Source organism: Lampetra planeri, chromosome 23, assembly GCF_965212315.1.
Source record: "Lampetra planeri chromosome 23, kcLamPlan1.2.h2, whole genome shotgun sequence".
NCBI lineage: Eukaryota > Metazoa > Chordata > Hyperoartia > Petromyzontiformes > Petromyzontidae > Lampetra > Lampetra planeri.
The window spans coordinates 9,786,135-9,805,747 of NC_136129.1; the positions used below are offsets into that span (position 1 = coordinate 9,786,135).

Sequence of the window (19,613 nt, forward strand, 5' to 3'; positions counted from 1 at the left end):
CCGCACTGTCATTTACAATAACATGGCGCGTGATGCTCATCCAGATTTAAAATCGTACATCGGTTAGACGCGCGCGGTTTGGGTGGAAAATCTGAATCTTTATTCAACCTGGAGAAATCCGATGAGCGATGAAGCTCTTTTTTTGTTACAGATGTCCGGTAGGTTCACGGATGTCCAGTAGGGAGGGAGGGGTGCGGGGGGGGGGGTCTCACGGGATACGGAGGGGAGGGTCACAGGTTACAAATGGCTCACAGGGCTATACCTACTTAATGAAACTTGAAACTTGATATGAGCTCTCAAATCTAAATTCAATCATTGATTACTTCAATCCCAACGGGCTTGCCACTCATTTTGCATAGAGCTATGCCAAGGATGCATTTCATAGGACAGCGCTTGTAGTTTACTAAAATAGTCACCAATTTTCTTGGTTCTTTCGGTAAAGTTACGTAGAAGGGAAATAATACAATAATAAAAAGAAAACATAATAAAATACAATTCTCACGACGTTTCGGCCACAACACAAGCAGCCGTCCTCAGGTAAAGAACAGGGCTGTCGGAAAGACAGCGTACTCATTCGGACACCGTCTTTCCGACAGCCCTGTTCTTCACCTGAAGACGGCTGCTTGCGTTGTGGCCGAAACGTCGTGAGAATTGTATTTTATTATGTTTTATATTTATTCTTTTATTATTTCCCTTCTACGTGACTTTACCGAAAGAACCAAGAAGATGAATCCCTGCAGTCACGAAAGCTTTAAATCGAAAATAGTCACCAATTCCTCCACAAGAAAAATTATATAACGCGACTCATGCAAGCCTAATTGTGGCGGACAAGACTGCAATGCCCACGCTTTTATCTTAAAACGTGATCTCATTAGGACCGGTAATTGAATGGATAAGACGTAATCGTTTCCACGGTGGGTGCGTGGAACCGACTGCCCACTTTGCGCTCTGATGCCAACTCATTAACTGCCATTAATTTCACGTCAATATTTGGACATCTGTCTGAATTTTTAAAAAGGTGGGGGGGGGAGATTTTGAAATAATTATAAATCATAGTCTATTTTATAACCTCGAATGCATCTTTATTTCTGTAATTTAAGCACCAACATTCCAAGATTTTGTACGTAGCATGTACGTGGGTGTTTTGTGTTTTTTGCTGCTCGTTTGAGCAGGAATTTGACTTGCATTTTATTTGAAAAGCGACATGAATTTTTAGTAGGCGACTTTGAGGCTGATGCAGATGTAAGTCAGCAGCTTCTCCCACGCAGAGCGAGCGCTGTCCGAGAAAGAGCCGTCGTTCTTCTCCGCCACCTTGTCCAGAATCACCTCAGCCAGGACCTGTAATTAAAAAAGAAAACACACACACGCGAGGAAATGTTGAGTTTAGGGTCTTTAAAAAAGAGATACAGGCGCAGCCCTGCAATTACTCGCTCACGCCACTCCCGGCAGAAGGGTTTCTGCACTCGAGAGGAGTTCCGGAGAGTTAGAGACATTTTGTGAACCTATTGGAGATCTGTAAAAAAAACAAATGAGCTTCATAACTCATCGATAGCAACGTCACAGACATCAGTCTGCCGGTAGGAGGGGGATAATTGGGATGTGCGTATTTTGTGGGTACAACTTTTTTTTATTCCAAATTACAACCGAGATTATAAGTTGCAAGTTTAGTTTGTTTTGTTCTGGGGGGGGCGTGGTGGGCAAAGCACCCGAAAAGCCCCCATGCAGAACAGGGGGGAGAGCGCACAAACTCCACGCACACAAAACGCACAAACTCCATGCCCGTGTTTAGAAACGAGCTTGTGCCCTTCTCGCTGTGACGCGCGAGCGTTACCACCGTGCCACCGTGGTGGCCTTCTCAGTGGCTCTCGATGTGTGCGGCAAAAACGACGTCACAAAACCCCCGGGCTGATGCCAACAGCATTCACGCTGAACTGCGTTAAAATCGACAACAATTCGCCAGGTTTCAAATAAACCACGCACTTGGCAGTCGTTTAACGGCGACGTAAAATACCTGTCGATGGACCAGGCGATAGTGCAGAGGCGTGCAAAGGATGCGTGTAAACTGATAAACATGTTTGCCTTTGTAAAATAACAAAGTAAAAAAAGAGATTGTCTTAAATTGCACGCTGCAATGCAAATTAGACTTCCAATGGAAGCTACGTACCCCGCATGGAACGCATCTCCTCTGCAAATATACATAGCAAACGAAGCGTGCGTATATGCCTACTTTTGACTCATCATGCACATGGCCATTTAGACACAAACTACGCCCAAATTCCATTGTATATTACAATAGTACAACTCCTGGACACCCGTAAAAAAGAGCTTCATAGCTCATCGGATTGCACCAGGATAAATACACATTCTGATTCTGGACTCTCAGAGCCCTGCAATGTGCTCTATTGTTTTGCATGAATGTCACAACGCCTGCGGACATTCTGAACATCAATACCAGCAAGTCGTTGCTCTCAGAAACGCCACTTTTATAAGCGCGTGTGCGAGCAACGATGGTTGAACACCCCCGACGCTTGAGCTACAACACCGGCGGGCCAGCGCCGACTGTGAGGACAGCTGCTGTTGCCGGACAGATCCGAGTCGTTTTGAGTCGCCAAATGTCGCCCGGCGTCATATTGCGACGCTTTCAAATCGTCGTCTCGTCGCCCCACGTGGACCGGCCAGGCCACGTGACGACCACGGAGCTGCGTCGGGGCCGTGCGGCAAACCCGACGGGGGTGTTCGTCATTCTACACCTCGAAAAATATGTGCTTGGTGTGCTTGGTGTGATTGGGGTCCGTGGGGTGATTGGGGTGCGTGGTGTGCGTGGGGTTATTGTGGTGATTGGTGTGCATGGTGTGCGTGGGGTGCGTGGGGTGATTGGGGTGATTGTGGTGATTGGGATGCGTGGGGTGATTGGGGTGATTGGGGTCCGTGGTGTGCGTGGGGTTATTGTGGTGATTGGTGTGCATGGTGTGCGTGGGGTGCGTGGGGTGATTGGTGTGCGTGGGGTGCTTGGGGTGATTGGGGTGCGTGGTGTGCGTGGGGTGATTGGGGTGATTGGGGTGCGTGGGGTGATTGGTGTGCGTGGGGTGCTTGGGGTGATTGGGGTGCGTGGGGTGATTAGAGTGCGTGGGGTGATTGGGGTGCGTGGGATATTTGATGTGCGTGGGGTGCGTAGGATGATTGGTGTGCGTGGGGTTATTGTGGTGATTGGGGTGCATGGTGTGCGTGGGGTGCGTGGGGTGATTGGGGTGATTGGGGTGCGTGGGGTGCTTGGGGTGCTTGGGGTGATTGGTGTGCGTGGGGTGATTAGAGTGCGTGGGGTGATTGGGGTGCGTGAGATATTTGATGTGCGTGGGGTGCGTAGGATGATTGGTGTGCGTGGGGTGATTGGGGTGCGTGGGGTGATTGGGGTTATTGTGGTGCGTGGTGTGCGTGGGGTGATTGGGGTCCGTGAGGTGATTGGGGTGCGTGGGGTGCGTTGGGTGCGTGGGGTGATTGGAGTGATTGGTGTGCGTGGGGTGCGTTGGGTGCGTGGGGTGATTGGGGTGATTGGTGTGCGTGGGGTGCGTTGGGTCCGTGGGGTGGTTGGGGTGATTGGTGTGCGTGGGGTGCGTGGGGTGCGTGGGGTGCGTGGGGTGCGTGGGGTGCGTGGGGTGCGTGGGGTGCGTGGGGCCTATCGCCCTCTCCAAACCGAGGCACTGCCCTGCCGCTCCACGCACCTTGAAGAACTTGGCATCGACGTTGAGCTGCACCGCGTGCTTCTCGCTCAGCTCCTTCAGTTTCTTGGCGTTCTTCTCGGGCTCGTCCAGGAGCCAGATGGCGTCGTTGACGGCGTTGATGATCCTCTCGGCGTGCCAGCGCACCGCCGTGGAGCTCTTGAGCTTCTCCTCCGAGTCCAAGTCTTTGAACTTGGGGAAGAAGTCTTGCGCAGATGGATTGTCCACGAAGAACCTGACGAGAGAGAGAGCGCAACGCGTCAGGGCGGCGATGCACACGTGGAATGTGACAGCCACTGCCGATGTGTCTACATCTATGCCTTGTCGAACTTCTTTCGCACCGTACGTAGCCAGCCGCGCTCATCGGGAGATGCTGGCGAAGGACAACCGACTGAACGCATGAAGCAGTTCTAAAGGAACGAGTTTTCTACTCAGGTGCATCGGTGGTGAACAGTGACCCGGTAGCACTCGCCACGGATGTGAGCCATCGCCGGAGGATCGAATTCGCTGGTTCAGCAGTTCCACTGCTGGATTATATTTTTCCCCCCTGAGGACGACCGCTTGTGTTGCCATCGAAACGTCGTGATATATTATTTGTAGTTTTATTTGATTTTTCTACCCACGTGACTTTACCGAAAGAACCAAACAGTATGGATACCTGCAGTCACGAAAGCTTCAACTCAAGATTGAAAGCTTCAAATCAAGATTCAGGTGAAGGGGTTCACAGCGCGGTCTGCCAACTATTGCACCACCGCTCTCCATGATATGAGAACGACAAAACGAGTGGAATCACGGCACATTTGCAGCATCGAGAATTGACTGCGTGCATACCAGATCCAGCATATTGACTCGTGCAAATGGCACGTTGTTCCACGTGGTTACCAGCCGTTGTTAAAGAACGCGACATTCAAACATCTGCCGGCAGTGTGCGCTGGAGAACAGAACGGTGCAGCGTGGATTTTTTTTAAAACGATTCGAAGTCCGCGGCGGTGTCACAATCACGGCGATCCGCTCGGCTGCTCCTGACGCAGCTGCCTTGCTCAACCACCTCGATGTGCGTTCGTCAAGAAGAGGAAGGAGGAAAAGGAGGAGAGGATCAAGAAGAAAAGGACGAAGAAGATAAAGAAGACATTAAGAAGAAGATGAAAAGAAAATGAAGAATAAGTTAAAGAAGAAGAAACTCATCGAGGCCCCACGGATGACCATAGTCCCCCTACTGCACCCGGGGCAAGTCACGTGTTGCGATGCGCACAGGAGGAGAAGCTCGCTCTGTGTAAGACTCGTGCAGCACGTGCTCGGTGCAGATTAAGGGCAAACTCGACGGCCACGCCAATGACGGCTGCTAAGAAGAAGATTAAAGGCACCGTAATACCGTGGATGAAGCATTGTGATTACACAACAGCCTGAGCTGGATATACAGACACCGCACTCTGCGCATTGCTCCGAGTGTACCGCGCCAGTCCCGGCTCTCTCAGCCTCCGCGCGTCTCGACATCGCGTCGACAACAACAACAACGCCACCGATCACACAAATCGAGATGCTTCGTTCGCCCAAGACTCAACCGCGACGGCTGCGAATATGTCCGTCGCCTTCTCTCGCGCGTCACAGAAAGCACCCCCCCACCCACCACCCCCCACCACCCCATCACCCCCCCCATCACCCCCCAACCACCCCCCCCCCATCACCCCCCCACTACCCCCCCATCACCCCCCCACCACTCCCCCAACACCCATCCACCACCTCTCCACCACCCCACCACCCCCCAACCACCCCCCATCACCCCCCCCCCCCCCCACCACCCCACACCACCCCCCGACCACCCCCCGACCACCCCCACCACCCCCCCACAACCCCCACACCACCCCCACAACCCCCCCACAACCCCCCCACCACCCCTTCAACCCCCACCACCCCCCCCACTACCCCCCCACCAACCCCCCCACCACCCCCCCAACCACCCCCACAACCCCCCCACCACCCCCCCAACCAACCCCCTATACCACCCACCACCACCCCCCACCCCCCCCAACATTTATCCACGCAGCTCAAACCTCCCCCCGAGTCGCGATCGCTCTCGTCAACGCGTGGATGCCGCCTCTCTGCGGACACCTTCCAGGGCGTCAGCCCTTTCTGGCGATTTGCCGGCTTCCCTCGCGAGGCGCGCGGCTTAAACGGCGCAGCGGCTACAGCTATGGCAAGGAGGGAGATACTCCACGATGGAGGAGGTGTCGTCTGCGGTTAGATCGCGTCAATGTGTGCGTGCGTCGTTAAACCCGCCGCCACCCGACACAGCCAATCAGCGAGGGTTTGTCGCGTAAACAGAACGTGCCAATTCGCTACCGGTACAGCACTAACCGGTGCGTCGGAGATCAAAGCCACGGAATTTACAATTCGAGTACGACGTTTCGCCGGTAATTGCAAGCAGCGTCGTCAGGCGACAGCCACAAGGTTGTGGAGAAACCCTCCTCCTCCTGTTTCGCTCTCAGATCGAGCTGTGGTGCCCTCTTGCGCGCCTCCACCAAAGCCATCGGCCGTCTCGCGGACGACGCGAACCGCCAACACCTCCTGGAGCGCGCACTCCGCCAGGGGACACTCGGCTCCGACATTTCCAATCGACGTCGACAAAAAAAATCAACGAAATCATCCTGACGCTGTAAATGCCCACGTGATGAGCCACTTCGTTTGAGTTATGATTTGTGGCCAGGTCGCTTCTGATAAAGAAGCTAACATATGTCTCGATTGAAAGCTTTCGTGACTGCAGGGATTCATCTTCTTGGTTCTTTCGGTAAAGTCACGTAGAATGTAAATAATAAAATAATAATAAATGTTTTATTTTTATTATTTTATTATTTCCATTCTACGTGACTTTACCGAAAGAACCAAGAAGACTAATATATGTCATTGAGCTCTTCTTTGGCAATATTTTTTTTCAAAAAATGCTTAGTTTAATTTGTATATTAAGCGATGTGCTTGCCTTTCCTAAAGTGTTCACTCCGATCGTGTTGTAATAACGTTCCGACCCGCCCCTGTACTTAACACGTGCGAGCAAAAACAACGACCGTGGAGCCCCCCTCGGATTCCTCACGTGCACATCACAAGCAGCCCGACGGCTCCGCGCTTTGCGGAGGGTGCGAGAGTGGTGTTTGCGCTTACTTGATGAGAATCTCAGAGCTCGTTGACTCGTATTCGGAGTAGACGCCACTCCACGAGTCCTTGATGGCCTTCTTCTCGTCGTCCGAGAAGTCCGGCTTGCTCCCCGAGTCTTCAATGGGCATGGTTGCCGGCTGCTGGGGAATGTCCGCGAAGGAAGCGACGCGCGCGCGAGGTGGACTCGGCGAGTAGAGACGGTCTGATGAACACCTCCGGTATCTCCCCCCGGGGACACTGCCGCCCCCCCTTATATATATAATCATCGTCATCTCTGTCTGTTCATACATTCGGGCCTAGGACATTGTGAGACGAGGGGGGGGGGGGGGAATTGTATTTCTCAACCGTCTCCAAGTTGAGAAAGCGTGCGTGGAGATTGTGTGGACGAATGCCAACAATGTGCAACTGTCATTGTTTCGCGACATTTTGTGTGGTTTGAGCTTCAGAGATCATTGGCATCGATAGCATCAGGCGAATTCTACGTTGTATCCCATTAACGTACGAATCAGGTCGATGGAATTGTTTCCACTGCTAACGAGTGGAAACAATTCCACTACTGGACGAAGGCTTTCCGCAAGTCCGTCGCTACCTTTCGTCATCGTCCTGCGTGCATTTCACCTCTCCATCTGCACGGCACCACCGACGGGCACGGTTGGCTACGTACGGTGCGAGAGAAGTCCAACACATAGTTTGGGTTGCGTGGTCACAGTCGCAATCCAGTGGCTTGCGTCTTTAAAAAAAATTAAAATTCCCATCCATGAAGGAGATGCGGTGCGTATTGGCCTGATGATGATGATGATGTTCTGATGATGTTCTGATGATGATGATGATGTTCTGATGATGTTCTGATGATGCGGTTCGTGGTTACACCAACAGTGTCGTCGAGGAGGTTGAGGAATGTCACAGTGAGGAGGTGCGACCTTGTATGTATGTACGTATGTTGCATTTCTTTCGCACCGTACGTAGCCAACCGCGATAATTGGAGGTGCGGGGGAAGGACAACAAACTAAACACAAAAAGTAGCTCTGAAGAAATTAGCTTTCCATCTAGATGTTAAAGCGCATCGCTCCAGTTAATTACCTCGCCTGGTCTGCAGGAGGTTGTGGATTCGATCCTGACCCTAACGATTGCTGTATATTTGGAGCTTGCGTCTCTCTCTCTCTCCGTGATCGCGTGGATTTTTCTCCGGATCGTGCGATTTATCCCTCCACATTCAGTAGCACGCGTTTAGAGTATTTGGCTGCGATACATTTCCACGTGGTGATCACGTGATGGTGATGATGATGATGACACGCCACTTCGTTGAGCTTTCATTCGTGGCCAGGTAGCTACGTAGCTCAGTGGGCATTACACCTGGTCAAATAAAAATAAAACGAAATAGTTGAGTGTATGGCGGCAGTGTAAATCAGCCACCTGTGACTCGCTTATACTCTAATCGAACGTCTTCTCCGCACACTATTCCGCCTTGATTACTCCAATTAAAAAAAAAAACATATTTTGGAACCAAAGGAAAAAATTATTCGAACGCCGTTGGAAATAACTTGACGAAAGCATTTCACCTTGTTCGACTTCCCTTGTTATATATCTTACATATCACATATATCAGTTACACTGCCTTCATGTACATCTCACCGGGGCTGTTTCCGTTTTTTTTAAATGGTGTAGTATGATGATGATGATGATTATTATTCTTACGACCGCTGTTATTTTTAACCACGTTTTACATGCGGGCATTGGCTCGTGACAGCTCGGATGACCGCAGTGGCTGTCAGCCGAGTCGTGACGATCTTTCGCAGTCGACACAAGAATGTTTGGTCGATCCTATTAAAAGTAGACGACACCAACAACCAAGACACTGGACGGAAGGAATACAAAGGCAATTATCCCCCCAGTGCTGTTAGCGAGCACCTATGAAGGCCGGAACGGTGCACGAGGGGGTGGGTGACCAGCACCACGCCCGGCCACCTCTGTGGGTAGGGCGCATACGCGCACACGCGCACATTCTTATCACAGTTTAGGTGGCCGAGTAGTGCAGTCTGGCAGGCATTGCCACACCCACACTATCTCCGCTCCATCAACTAACTGCAATGCCAAGGGATTTCCACACCCCTGTCGGCGCAAGCAATACAGACGAAATAATTTTTCGCAATATGCATTGCAATTTTTTTTTGATGAGGGCATGGGGGGAAGGGCAGTAGCGGCGTAGTGGTTCGCACACTGCACTATAAATCGGGCGAACTGAGTTCGATTCCTAACCGACGTCTAACATCAGTGATGAGTGACGCGCTGTCGTCTCTCCCCTTCACCAACCAGAGGACTTCCCCGGGTGGTGAAGCCGAGCGGTTGCGGCTTCGCACGTGACCTGTGATTGTATTGCAGGGCAGCACTCTGGGACAATGGCACCTTATATGGCTCTGATATGGCTCTTACATGGCCAATCGACTGTTGGATGAAGGTCTCCAACACCATTGGTCGTGGTTGGTTGTTTGGCGAAGAGGGAGCCAGGGACCGATTCGCATTCTCACTCGCCTCTCACGTTGACCGTGGGGGGGTAATCGAACTCGGCTGTCCGGGTCTCACAGCGGCGCTGCGCCACCACTCATCAACGTCGCGCAGTTTGTATTTTGTATTTTTCATCGCGTACAGCCTTTGAGGACACCGCGGGCCCGAACATTCGTAGTTTTTGTCTGAGCGTGAGAAAAACCACTCGTGTTCGACGTGTACGCTCAATCAGTGACAATTGACATCAACACATTTTTTCTAATCATCTTTATTGCTCATATCTGTGGAGCGTAACACGGTGCGGTGAACGCATTCATTGTCTCCCCAAAGGGCCCGCGTGCGCTGTGAGTAGAAGTGAGGGTCACGATATCACCACGGCCACGCGTACGCTCTCTGGGCCTCGACACTCGTTCCGAAGCGTCGACGAATACCCGACGGAAGCCACGGCACGAGATGATGGCTCGCCCGGCCCACGCGGTCGAACGGTGCCGTCCGCGTTCGCCTCCCCTCTGAAAATTGCCCCGCGCCGTTTTTCCCACCGGCGTGTTTTCACGTTGAACGGGACAGAATCGACGCCGTTAAAGCTCCCGGCAAGTGAGACGAAACGTCGAACACCGCGTGCCCGACGACCCGAAGACGCGTTCTGAGCGCCGCACAGCCGTGGCAGACGTTGCCATCCGGTAGTGGCATCGCCTCGTGGGCCCACCATTGCTTGAGGTGGGACACAATCGCTGTTATAGGATTGTTACCATTTAAAAAAAACTGATGATGATAATACAAATTTGAAACTACAATTAATTCAAGCGATGCGCATCAGGCTCTGAGGTCGATGATGCGTTCGTTGTTGTAGGTTGGACAGCCCCCAGGTTGCATGTGCATCACCGCAAGCAATAGAGACGGATTGTGATGTCAGGCAAGAGATCCAGGCGGGAAAGGTGATGCCCTCTTGAGTGAGTGTGGGTGAGTGTGTGAGTGAGTGCGTGCGTGCGTGAATGAGTGAGTGAGCGTGTGAGTGAGTGAGCAAGTGAGTGAGTGAGTATGTGTGTGAATGTGTGTGAGTGAGTGTGTGAGTATGTGTGTGAGTGAATGTGTGAGTGAGTGTGTGAGTGTGCATGACTGTTGGTGGACCTACGAGTGCGGACGGGAGCAGAGCCCCCGTGCGTGACCGCAGTGACCGCAGTCGTCCTGCAAATCTGACAGCAGCGGCTCGTGCCATCACCTAGGCCGGCAGTGTTCTTCACTCATTCTCAGAGGGGGCGGTGGGGGCACTTTCACCGATAAGACATCGTCACTGTGTGAGAGCCGCCACACGTTCGAGCTCAGTGGGGAGTTTGACAGCAGCACGGTGATGATGATGGTGCTGGTGCTGGGGGTGTTCTCACTCTTTGTGTATCGTCAGGGGCTGCACTAAAGGCCACCAGAGGGCCGCCAGTGGCCTCCGGGCCTTGCAATGAAGATCGCCGCTCGAGACTTGACTCCTGCATACTGCACCCTGCACGCTGCACCCTGCACACTGCACACTGCAGCCTGCACGCTGCACGCTGCACACTGCACCCTGCACCCTGCACACTGCAGCCTGCACGCTGCACGCTGCACCCTGCACACTGCACCGTGCACGCTGCACCCTGCACACTGCACCCTGCACCCTGCACACTGCAGCCTGCACGCTGCACGCTGCACCCTGCACACTGCACCCTGCACCCTGCACACTGCAGCCTGCACGCTGCACGCTGCACCCTGCACACTGCACCATGCACCCTGCACACTGCACCCTGCACGCTGCACCCTGCACGCTGCACCCTGCACGCTGCACCCTGCACGCTGCACGCACATTCTTCTTCGTCGTCTCGAGGACAAATTTCCCCCAGTTTTGAACTCGTTTGAAAGAATGAATGTGTGTGTGTCGCTTGAATGAATGTGTGTGTGTGTACGTCTGTGAGCCAATGTGCCACGTGAAGCAAGTACGAGTGAGTGTGCGTGCGTTAATGCTTATATAAGACTATAAGCATAACTGCTAGAGGTTATAACAAAAAAAGTATAGGATTATGTTAATTCCCTGATCTAACTTTGTTTAAAAAAAATGTCTTGCTAAGGTTACAAATGTATGGGCCATGCATTCTAGGCGGCAGCCTTTCACCTGAGCGAGCCACCACGTTTCGCTGGGCCCAGTCAGATGCGTCCAGTCGATGGAGACCTCGGCTTGCTGGATGAGCCCAACGCAAACTGTTTACCCAACGTGCACCTTGAGAACGACGATGAGTAGAGTTTTGTGTGTCCGCCTTTCAACGACCAAATGCCGGTTTACATTTCTCCGCGTACACATGTTCCCGTGTCTGTCGTGCGCGTGTGTGTGTGTGTATAGTGGGTGTCAGTAAACAACACAGCATACCAATGCGCGTGTACTTGCGTGTATATTATTACACTTGGAGGCGAGCCGGACAATGAACCCGATAGAATGAGACCATCGCAAGCTCCCGGAGCGAAGTTGGCTCACAGCGGTCGCAAAGTTCCCCCGAGTGCTGAAACTCGCCGCTTAGGCAACAGGAACGGACTGTCGGCCTTTCAAATGCGAACCCTAAAATACCTTCATCCAACAGTGGATTGAAAATGGATTTGACGATGACGATGATTTTGATGGAAGTGCGCGTGCGTGCGTGTGTGCGCGCGCACGTGTTGGATGTGTGTGTGTGTTGGATGTGTGTTTGTGTGTTGGATGTGTGTGTGTGTGTTGGATGTGTGTGTGTTGGATGTGTGTGTTGGATGTGTGTGTTGGATGTGTGTGTGGTGTAGTGCAGTCCGTATAGAATTCGACGCGTGATAGATTACACACCGCGTGATTCGTAATTCGTCTCGGCAAGTGTGTGCGTCGCGCATAAAAACCATCGGTTATATTTGCGCTCGCGATATTGGCGTGATATTAAATCCATTCGACTACAAAAAAACAAACCGTAGGGACATTTGATTTTTGTCTCGTACGTCTGCAGATGATGCTGAGGATTTAAAAAAAGAAGGTAAATTCGTGTAAAAAACTTTTTACTATTTCTACGAGTAACTACTGTACTAGCAATATGATATTTTAAAAAAATGATGCGTAAATGTCTAAGTATAATGGCCAACATTGTGAGTACATTGTCACAGCGAGTAAAAATACACAAAAACCCCACTCTGTACGGATGGTGACTTTGAAAAATGCACACCGGATTAAATGCGTCATAAAATGCAGAGTTACCATCGGATGAACTCTGCGAGTCTCAGTTTGAATCGTGACGTTAAAACTCAGCCAGGTGTCTCATCTTTAGTGGACGCGTTATTTGGCGATGTTGCGGTGTTGGGCAGTGGTACCACAATCATGGCGTGGCTTCTGGAGAGTGGGCACGGTTTATCCTATTACCCCCGTGTCGTGCTGACGCCCCAGATGACCGAATTTATAATTTTAAAAATACGCACATGTCACGGGATGCACACTGCATCACTCCACATCTCTACCACCCAACACCCGCCTGTGGAATTTCAATAGCCGAGTAGGAATTGCTTCGTGTCATTTTGTGCTTTATTTCTTTTTAAATCCCACTCCCCCTCCCCCCATGAATGCCGTAAAAAAGAACACTACGGACCGGTAAAGGTTAAACAAATAAACAAAGCAAGCGTTTTGTTGTCTTGTATTTTGCAGGGGCATTGTGGTTCTACTCTCTAATCGATGTGCTTGCCCACGGAGGGCGCGGTGCCGTGATTGGCCGAGCCGTTGCTCTGCGGTAGCTCTTCCCTGATTGGCCCAGAGGTGCACGCGGCGACGCTGGCAACATGGCCGCGAACGCGTGGAAGCCCGCGGCGTGGGTCAAGACGACTGGCCTTTGAATCGCCCCGTTTCACGTTACACTTTAAGAGAGGACGTCTTACGACACGGACGGGCAGTAAGTATGCCGTCAGTCTGGTGGATGTATCAATATCACCATCGCCCCCCCCCCCCCCCCCCGTGTTCAATGATGGAGACATACGCAAGTTTCGGCAAAAACAAAAAGCAATGTTGACAAAAATGAACTACCGTCAGGATGAGAATATAACCCATAGCAGACTGTCCCACACTTCGGTCCCGGTGACCCACCACCACCACCACGCGCTATCTTTCCACGTTCACCGATTTATTGCCCCCCCCCTCCCCCATTCAAATACAAATGAACTCGCCCACGCTGCACGCGCCCGATGATTGTTAAACACGTCCCACGTGACGCGTTCAGAGATTAACGCTGTCTGCCTAAATGGAGCCGATTCAAATGAAGATTGAGATCTCAGTGTGCGCGAGTGTGTGTTTACACACACACACGCCCCAACAGTCTGTTAAGGCTATACGGGGGATCTTTTTTTCTGTGACCACGTGTTCCACGTGTGCGTGCGTGGACACGTGCTACGCGTGACGCAGACAGCGTCCATTTCCGAGAGCGTCACGTGGTACGTTTTAAACAATCATCGCGCGCGTGCAACGTGGAAATGCCGGATTTGCATTCGAGGAGTAAATTGGCAAAAAGGCGGAAAGACGGAATCGTGGATGGCCTTTGGATGGGGGGGGGGGGTCACGAGGACTGGAGTCTGCCAACAACTCTGCCCCACAGGCTCGGGAAGAAGAAATGCCCCTCCACATGAATTTCCTGATTTAAAAAATGCCACAACAATGAGGTAGCTGAGACACCGTGGGAGGTGCTGTGACCGCAGACGGCCGCTTTAATTGGTGAGCTGAGAGACGGCCGCTTTAATTGGTGAGCTGAGAGATGGCCAGGGCGGGAGGGGGTGGGAGGGCGAGTCAGGATGCCCGCTCAGGAACCTGACGGGAGCCCCGCTCCGCAACATCGCCCCACGAAACAGCGGCTGCCTCGGTGGGCGCAGTCACGAAAACACGCAGCGGCGCCGGGGATCGTGTACGCGGCTTTGAGAGCCATCGTCGGGCGCATTTGATGCGAATTTGTTCCGTTAATCCAACCGTCGTGTGTGTGAGTTTACCAACGCAGAAGGCGACGCCTTAAGCGGGCATTTCTAGGAATGTTTAGCCGATATAGACATGAGTCGCTAGCGTACAAAAATATAATGAAAGCATGCTTAAGCATATGACTTGTGTGGTGCGTGGCTCTCTAAGGTGTATGGAATGAATTGGGCAATATCACAAGTATTCAAGGGACGGAAATTGTCGCTTAACGCTGAACATTTTTTTACGCGTGCCAAGTTCCCAAATCAGCACCTGTCGCGGATAACCGGTGACAGAGTAACGTCATCTTTCCTACTACTTTATTTAAGCGTCAAATCGGAGACATGGGCCGCCCCGTGTGAGAAGAAGCGACTGGCGCGATGTTGAATCGTCGACATCGCCACCGCCGTCTCACGAATCCTAAGCGGCGACGTCACAACATTGGGGGTCGGGGGGGGATGGACGAGCAAAGCGGTTTCATTTCCACGTGGATTTTCATTTTTTTGTAAAAACATGAATTGCGGCGTGGCCACGGGGCGGGTGTTGTCTCTCTTTTGTTGTTTTTTTTTTGCCGACGGCAACCCCCTGCGGTGAGCGACTGCGGCGGCATTGCGCGACACCTCCGCTAAGCGGGCTACACCTTTATTGTATCGACTTCATTTCGTTAACTTTCTTTTATCAACTTTATTTCCGCCTAAACTTAATTGCGCGCGCGAGCGGGCCGCTGGTGCCACGGTCGCGCCCTCCGATGCGTTGCCGTGTTTCATCGCCGCGACGTTTAAGCTCAGCAGGATATACAATGTGGCGCCGCACGACACAAACAAAACGACAACACCCCCACACGATGTCGCGAATCTCGAGAACTCATCGCGCGACGGAGGGACAAACCCCACGCACAGCTCTTCGTCGCTACGATCGTTTCAATGTAACCCCTGTTCGCTCTGCCCCCCCCCCTCCCCCAAGTGTGCCGCCGAGTTAACCCGCAGAGTACGGAGTGGGGGGAGGGGGTTGATGGGGGGAGGGAGGGGGTCAAGCGGGGGGGGGGGGGGATAGGGGGGAGCGCCCGCTTAGAAAGCCGAGCGCAGCCCAATGCAGATGATGCTCAGGAGCTTGATCCAGGCCGAGCGAGTGGCGCCGCTGAAGCTGGCGCCGAAGGTCTCGCCCAGGATGTCGAGCAGCACGTTGGAGATGACCTGCGAGCAAGGGGAGCAGCGGGCCGCGGTCAGGGCCGCCGCACACGGGGGGTGCACAGCCGACCTCCAGCGGAGTAGCCGCCTGGCTCCGTGAAGCCATTGGCCCGCGTTGGGTGAGGGTCAGGGCTGGGGTCACGGCTATGGTCACGGCTAGGGTCGGGGTCAGGATGAGGGTCAGGCTGGGACCGTGATGTTGATGTCTCACGTCCAGTTTGACGCCTTGACGAACGTGCAGATCATCGCCAGCAAGCACGTGTTACGTGTTACCGTATTCTCCAGATTATAAGACCCAACACCCCCCCGCCCCACACCGTATTTTAATGTAAGACTGACCATATTTGTTTAATAATTTTACCCGCGGGTCACAAGGCGCTGTAGCATAGCAGAGCAAAAAGAAAACCACAAAACAACTTTAAATGCGTCCACCAAACTGAGGGTGTGGGATCTGTCTTACTTTGCGCAGCGCCTTACAATGCAGATAATTCGGTAATCGTACTTGGGTGGCTTGCTGGGCAAGGTGGGGGGTAATGGTTTTACTGTCTACGGGATGTGCACAAATGGGCCGCGGGGTGGCATCCAAATCACTCCGCGGTGTTGGTAGGAGGATGCACAGACGTCGTTACCCGATCACGATCTTAGTTTAAGGAGATTGCCCCCAGTGCAAGCACCCATATACATATATAAATATGTCTGTGCCGACATAATAACACGTTTTACAGCTCCACGCTACCACAGCAACAACAAACACATTTTTTTTATCTCAACGAACACTATCAGCCGTGTTTTAATATCAGACTGAACATTTATATGTTAATAATAGGGGTTTTTCCCCTTTTTTCTGGCAACAAAACTGAAACCTTTTTACAAGGATTCATGTCTGCATTAACCACAATACTTGCAGTCAAATGCAAACAAAAAAAACATTATGATAATATGTGCATTGTCCTTGAAACTGATTGGTCCACACCAAAGTTGTGCACGCTTCATGTAATGTATTTATTTATTTATTTTCCCCAGGGTATTTCTTCAAGTGTTCAATTTTGTTCACGAAATTAGTGACGAAACATTTTGGTGGACAAATTTTGTTTTTGTTTTGTCAAATGCTATCCGGCGATTGTAGCAGTGTGCGCTTTGCAGGGTCCAGAGTGCAGGGCTCAGCGTGCAGAGTGCACGTGCGGTGTGCAGGGTTCAGCGTGCAGGGTCCAGAGTGCAGAGTGCGGTGTGTTTTGGGTTCGGGGTGTGGTGCGCGGTGTGCATAGTGCAGTGTGTTTGGGGCGCAGCGTGCAGAGGGCAAGTGCAGTGTGAAGTGTGCGGTGTGTTTGTTGTGCATAGTGCAGTGTGGTGGGGTGCAGGGTCCAGTGTGCGGTGTGTTTGTGGTGCAGTGTGGCGGGGTGCAAGGGCCTAGTTTGCGGGGTGCAGGGTTCTGGTGTGCGGTGTTGTTCGCGCGGAGCAGCGTGCGGCAGCAGGAGCGAGCGAGCGCGCACCTTGAAGTACTGCGGGTCCACCTTGAACTTCTCCGCGTGCTCGGCGCTCAGCGAGTGCAGCTTGGCAGTCTGCGCGCCGGGGTTGTCGATGTTGTCCACGAGGTCGTTGACGAAGGCCATGATGCGCTTGGCGTGGTCGCGAACCTTGGCCGACGACTTGAGCTCGGCCTGCGACGAGATTTCCTTGAACTTGGGGAAGTACTTCTTCACGTCCGCGTTGCCGCTGATGAATCTGCAATGATGATGGTGGTGGTGGTGATGGTGGCAGCGGCGATGTTGGTTAGGGCGCCGTGGTGGCTAGGAGATGTTAACTACCTCGCCTGGTGTGGAGGAGGTTGTGGGTTCGATCCCGATCCCGACCCCGACGCCTGCTGTATATGTGGAGTTTGCGATCTCTCCTCTCCCTGTGGTCGCGTAGATTTTGTCTCCGAGTCCTACGGCTTTCCCCCCCCCCCTCCACATTTAGAATCTCTTTAGATTATTCGGCTGCTATAAACGTCCGCTTCCGTTGAGCCTCTGATCAACTGCAATATAGCCTGCTCGCTTCTCAACTAGAGCTATGTAGCTCAGCGGTTAAATGAAAGAAAACAAAACGGTTTAGTTCAGTAAGTGAACGAGAGCGTGCTACCATCAGCGCTCGCTCGGCTGCTCTTGGCGGCAGGGGTCCCTGGAGAGAGAGATCGCCCCAGGAGAGGGTGGGTATCTGGCGGGGCCAGTGTTGACCAGTGGCGGATTATCCTCGTAGCAAAAGTAGCTACACATGCAGCTACTGCATATGTAGTAGCTACACATGTAGTAGCTACGGGCCCCGCACTTTCAAGGGACCCGCGCGAAACGCTTTCAAGCTATCAATTCCGGTCCAGTGATTCTGCACTTGCTCTATTACTATAGTACTATACTGCCTTCAACTTTTATGAACGACTGGGTGTTTAAGGTTAGCGATTTGTCGTATTATCTGCCTGCATAGCAAATGAAAAAATACAATTACTTTACTATGCAAGTTAATAATATACGTCTTTTAATATTTACGTGTTTTATTTATTTATTTAGGACCCCTTTATAATGTCTGCTACAGGCCCCGCACTAGCTTAGTCCGGCTCTGGGTGTTGACGTCTAGCGAACCAGGGAGAGGTCACATGGAGACTGCGGAGCCCTTTGTACCCCCCCTCACCCTCCCACCGAGGCTGAACCGAAGGCTATAACCACGTACTGGGTACCTGTGAGAAAAACAATGAAGAGTTTTGCGGCTGATCGGATTCCTCCTGCCGTCAAAATAAAGACTCTCGTTCTGACAAGCACACGGCTGACGCGGGGATTGTAAATCTCAGCAGACAGTCGGGGGTCAGCGACTCAACAACGCAGCCGTGATGCAAATACAAGACCGTAAATAGCAGACACGCACGCGAATGCTGATTACATTAAACGTAAACAAAAATTAAGTGACGGTAGCAGACCGAAAATCTGAACTTTAATGTTTGACACGCAGTTTGGAATATTTGGGTTATCGGGGATGCTGGGTTATTCGTGGGCTTCTCGCCTCTCCCCGTGCCCCCCTCTCTGCACGTCCACAAGAGACGCCACTCCACATTCAAATGAGGGCACTTCATGCCGATTGCTAAGCCATGAAAGACAGACCGCGCGGAGGCCACGATTCGTGAGCTTGTGGAGTGAATAGCGCCCGTAATGGACACGACTTCACCTGCATGATGATGGCTGATTGAGTGCCCCTATTTCAACCACGTGAGCGCTCACTGCCGAGGGGGGATATGAGTAATAGATAAATATAAAAAAAAACTCAAAGGACAAACCAGGTCCCTAAGTGCCAGCATTCTCACAGCGCGGGCATTGCATTACACGAACAATGCATAACAGCGTAAAACAGCAACAACACGAAAGGCCATCGTTCTTTCTCTCTCTTTCTTTCGAACACGAGGACACCTTAGACGCGTTTGCATTCGAATTGTTTGCGTAGAATACGCACGACGACGATGACGATTATGACGACACAAAGAAGAACGACGATGCTCATTGTGGACAATTCGAAGCCGCATCGATGACGACGCAAGGAAAAACGACGAACCTCGGGGTGGACAATTCGAATCCGTATCGATCGTTGCCCGCCCGGCCGCCCCCGGCAGCGACCGCCTCACCTGGACAGCATCTCTGCGCCGACGTCCTCGGCCTTGGCGTTCACGGAGGGCCACGTGCTCTTGATGGCCGCCTTCTCGTCTCCACTCAGAGCCGGGGCGCTGCCGCTGTCCACGATGGCACTCATGACTGCTGCTGCTGCTGCTGCGGAGACTTTGGAACGACACGAATTGAAGAGGCACAGAGAAAAGAAGAGGAGAGAGGCTGCGGCTCTACAAGCGAATGTGTTCCCCTTATATAGGCGAGTCCGCGAAGACGACACGCGTGGCTTCTGCCGAGGAGCCTCCTGGCCAAAAAAATAACCAATACCCCCCCCCCCTACCCTGACCCTCCCCCCTCCACCTCGCCCCCACCCACCCACCCACCTACCCACCCCCGCGTCTACCCCCAAACAATGTTAGGAGGTTTGTTTTGTGTTGCTGCTCCGCCGTTTGGTTGATAGCGGCGAGTCACGTAGGCAGGCGCATCC

The 19,613-nt window shown here is 52.3% G+C and overlaps 2 protein-coding genes and 1 long non-coding RNA gene across 3 annotated transcripts; 1 reads left to right on the plus strand and 2 right to left on the minus strand.

Moving 5' to 3' along the window:
• Nucleotides 1-77: 77 nt before the first annotated feature.
• On the minus strand, nt 78-7,131 carry LOC144726466 (globin-1-like). Its single transcript, XM_078605201.1, has 3 exons — nt 6,870-7,131; nt 3,720-3,951; nt 78-1,338 (listed from the first exon to the last, which is right to left on the minus strand). Exons 1-3 carry the CDS (start codon nt 7,127-7,129, stop codon nt 1,213-1,215), a joined length of 618 nt encoding a protein of 205 aa, XP_078461327.1. The 5' UTR covers nt 7,130-7,131; the 3' UTR covers nt 78-1,212.
• On the plus strand, nt 5,752-13,797 carry LOC144726470 (uncharacterized). Its single transcript, XR_013587274.1, has 2 exons — nt 5,752-7,634; nt 9,319-13,797. It is a non-coding gene; the product is annotated as an uncharacterized LOC144726470 (long non-coding RNA).
• Nucleotides 11,758-19,404, minus strand: LOC144726469 (globin-1-like). Its single transcript, XM_078605207.1, has 3 exons — nt 19,147-19,404; nt 16,997-17,228; nt 11,758-15,512 (listed from the first exon to the last, which is right to left on the minus strand). Exons 1-3 carry the CDS (start codon nt 19,269-19,271, stop codon nt 15,387-15,389), a joined length of 483 nt encoding a protein of 160 aa, XP_078461333.1. The 5' UTR covers nt 19,272-19,404; the 3' UTR covers nt 11,758-15,386.
• Nucleotides 19,405-19,613: the final 209 nt, after the last annotated feature.

Bases quoted from the DNA above. Each gene is read 5' to 3' on its own strand.
- LOC144726466 (XM_078605201.1), bottom strand. From the start codon at position 7,129: ATGATTATATATATAAGGGGGGGCGGCAGTGTCCCCGGGGGGAGATAC. The intron at 3,952-6,869 runs GTAAGCGCAAAC...CTCTCTCGTCAG, and splicing joins AGCTCTGAGATTCTCATCAA to GTTCTTCGTGGACAATCCAT. The intron at 1,339-3,719 runs GTGCGTGGAGCG...TTTTAATTACAG, and splicing joins TCGATGCCAAGTTCTTCAAG to GTCCTGGCTGAGGTGATTCT.
- LOC144726469 (XM_078605207.1), bottom strand. From the start codon at position 19,271: ATGAGTGCCATCGTGGACAGCGGCAGCGCCCCGGCTCTGAGTGGAGAC. The intron at 17,229-19,146 runs GTGAGGCGGTCG...TCATCATTGCAG, and splicing joins GGCGCAGAGATGCTGTCCAG to ATTCATCAGCGGCAACGCGG. The intron at 15,513-16,996 runs GTGCGCGCTCGC...CCTTGCTCGCAG, and splicing joins TGGACCCGCAGTACTTCAAG to GTCATCTCCAACGTGCTGCT.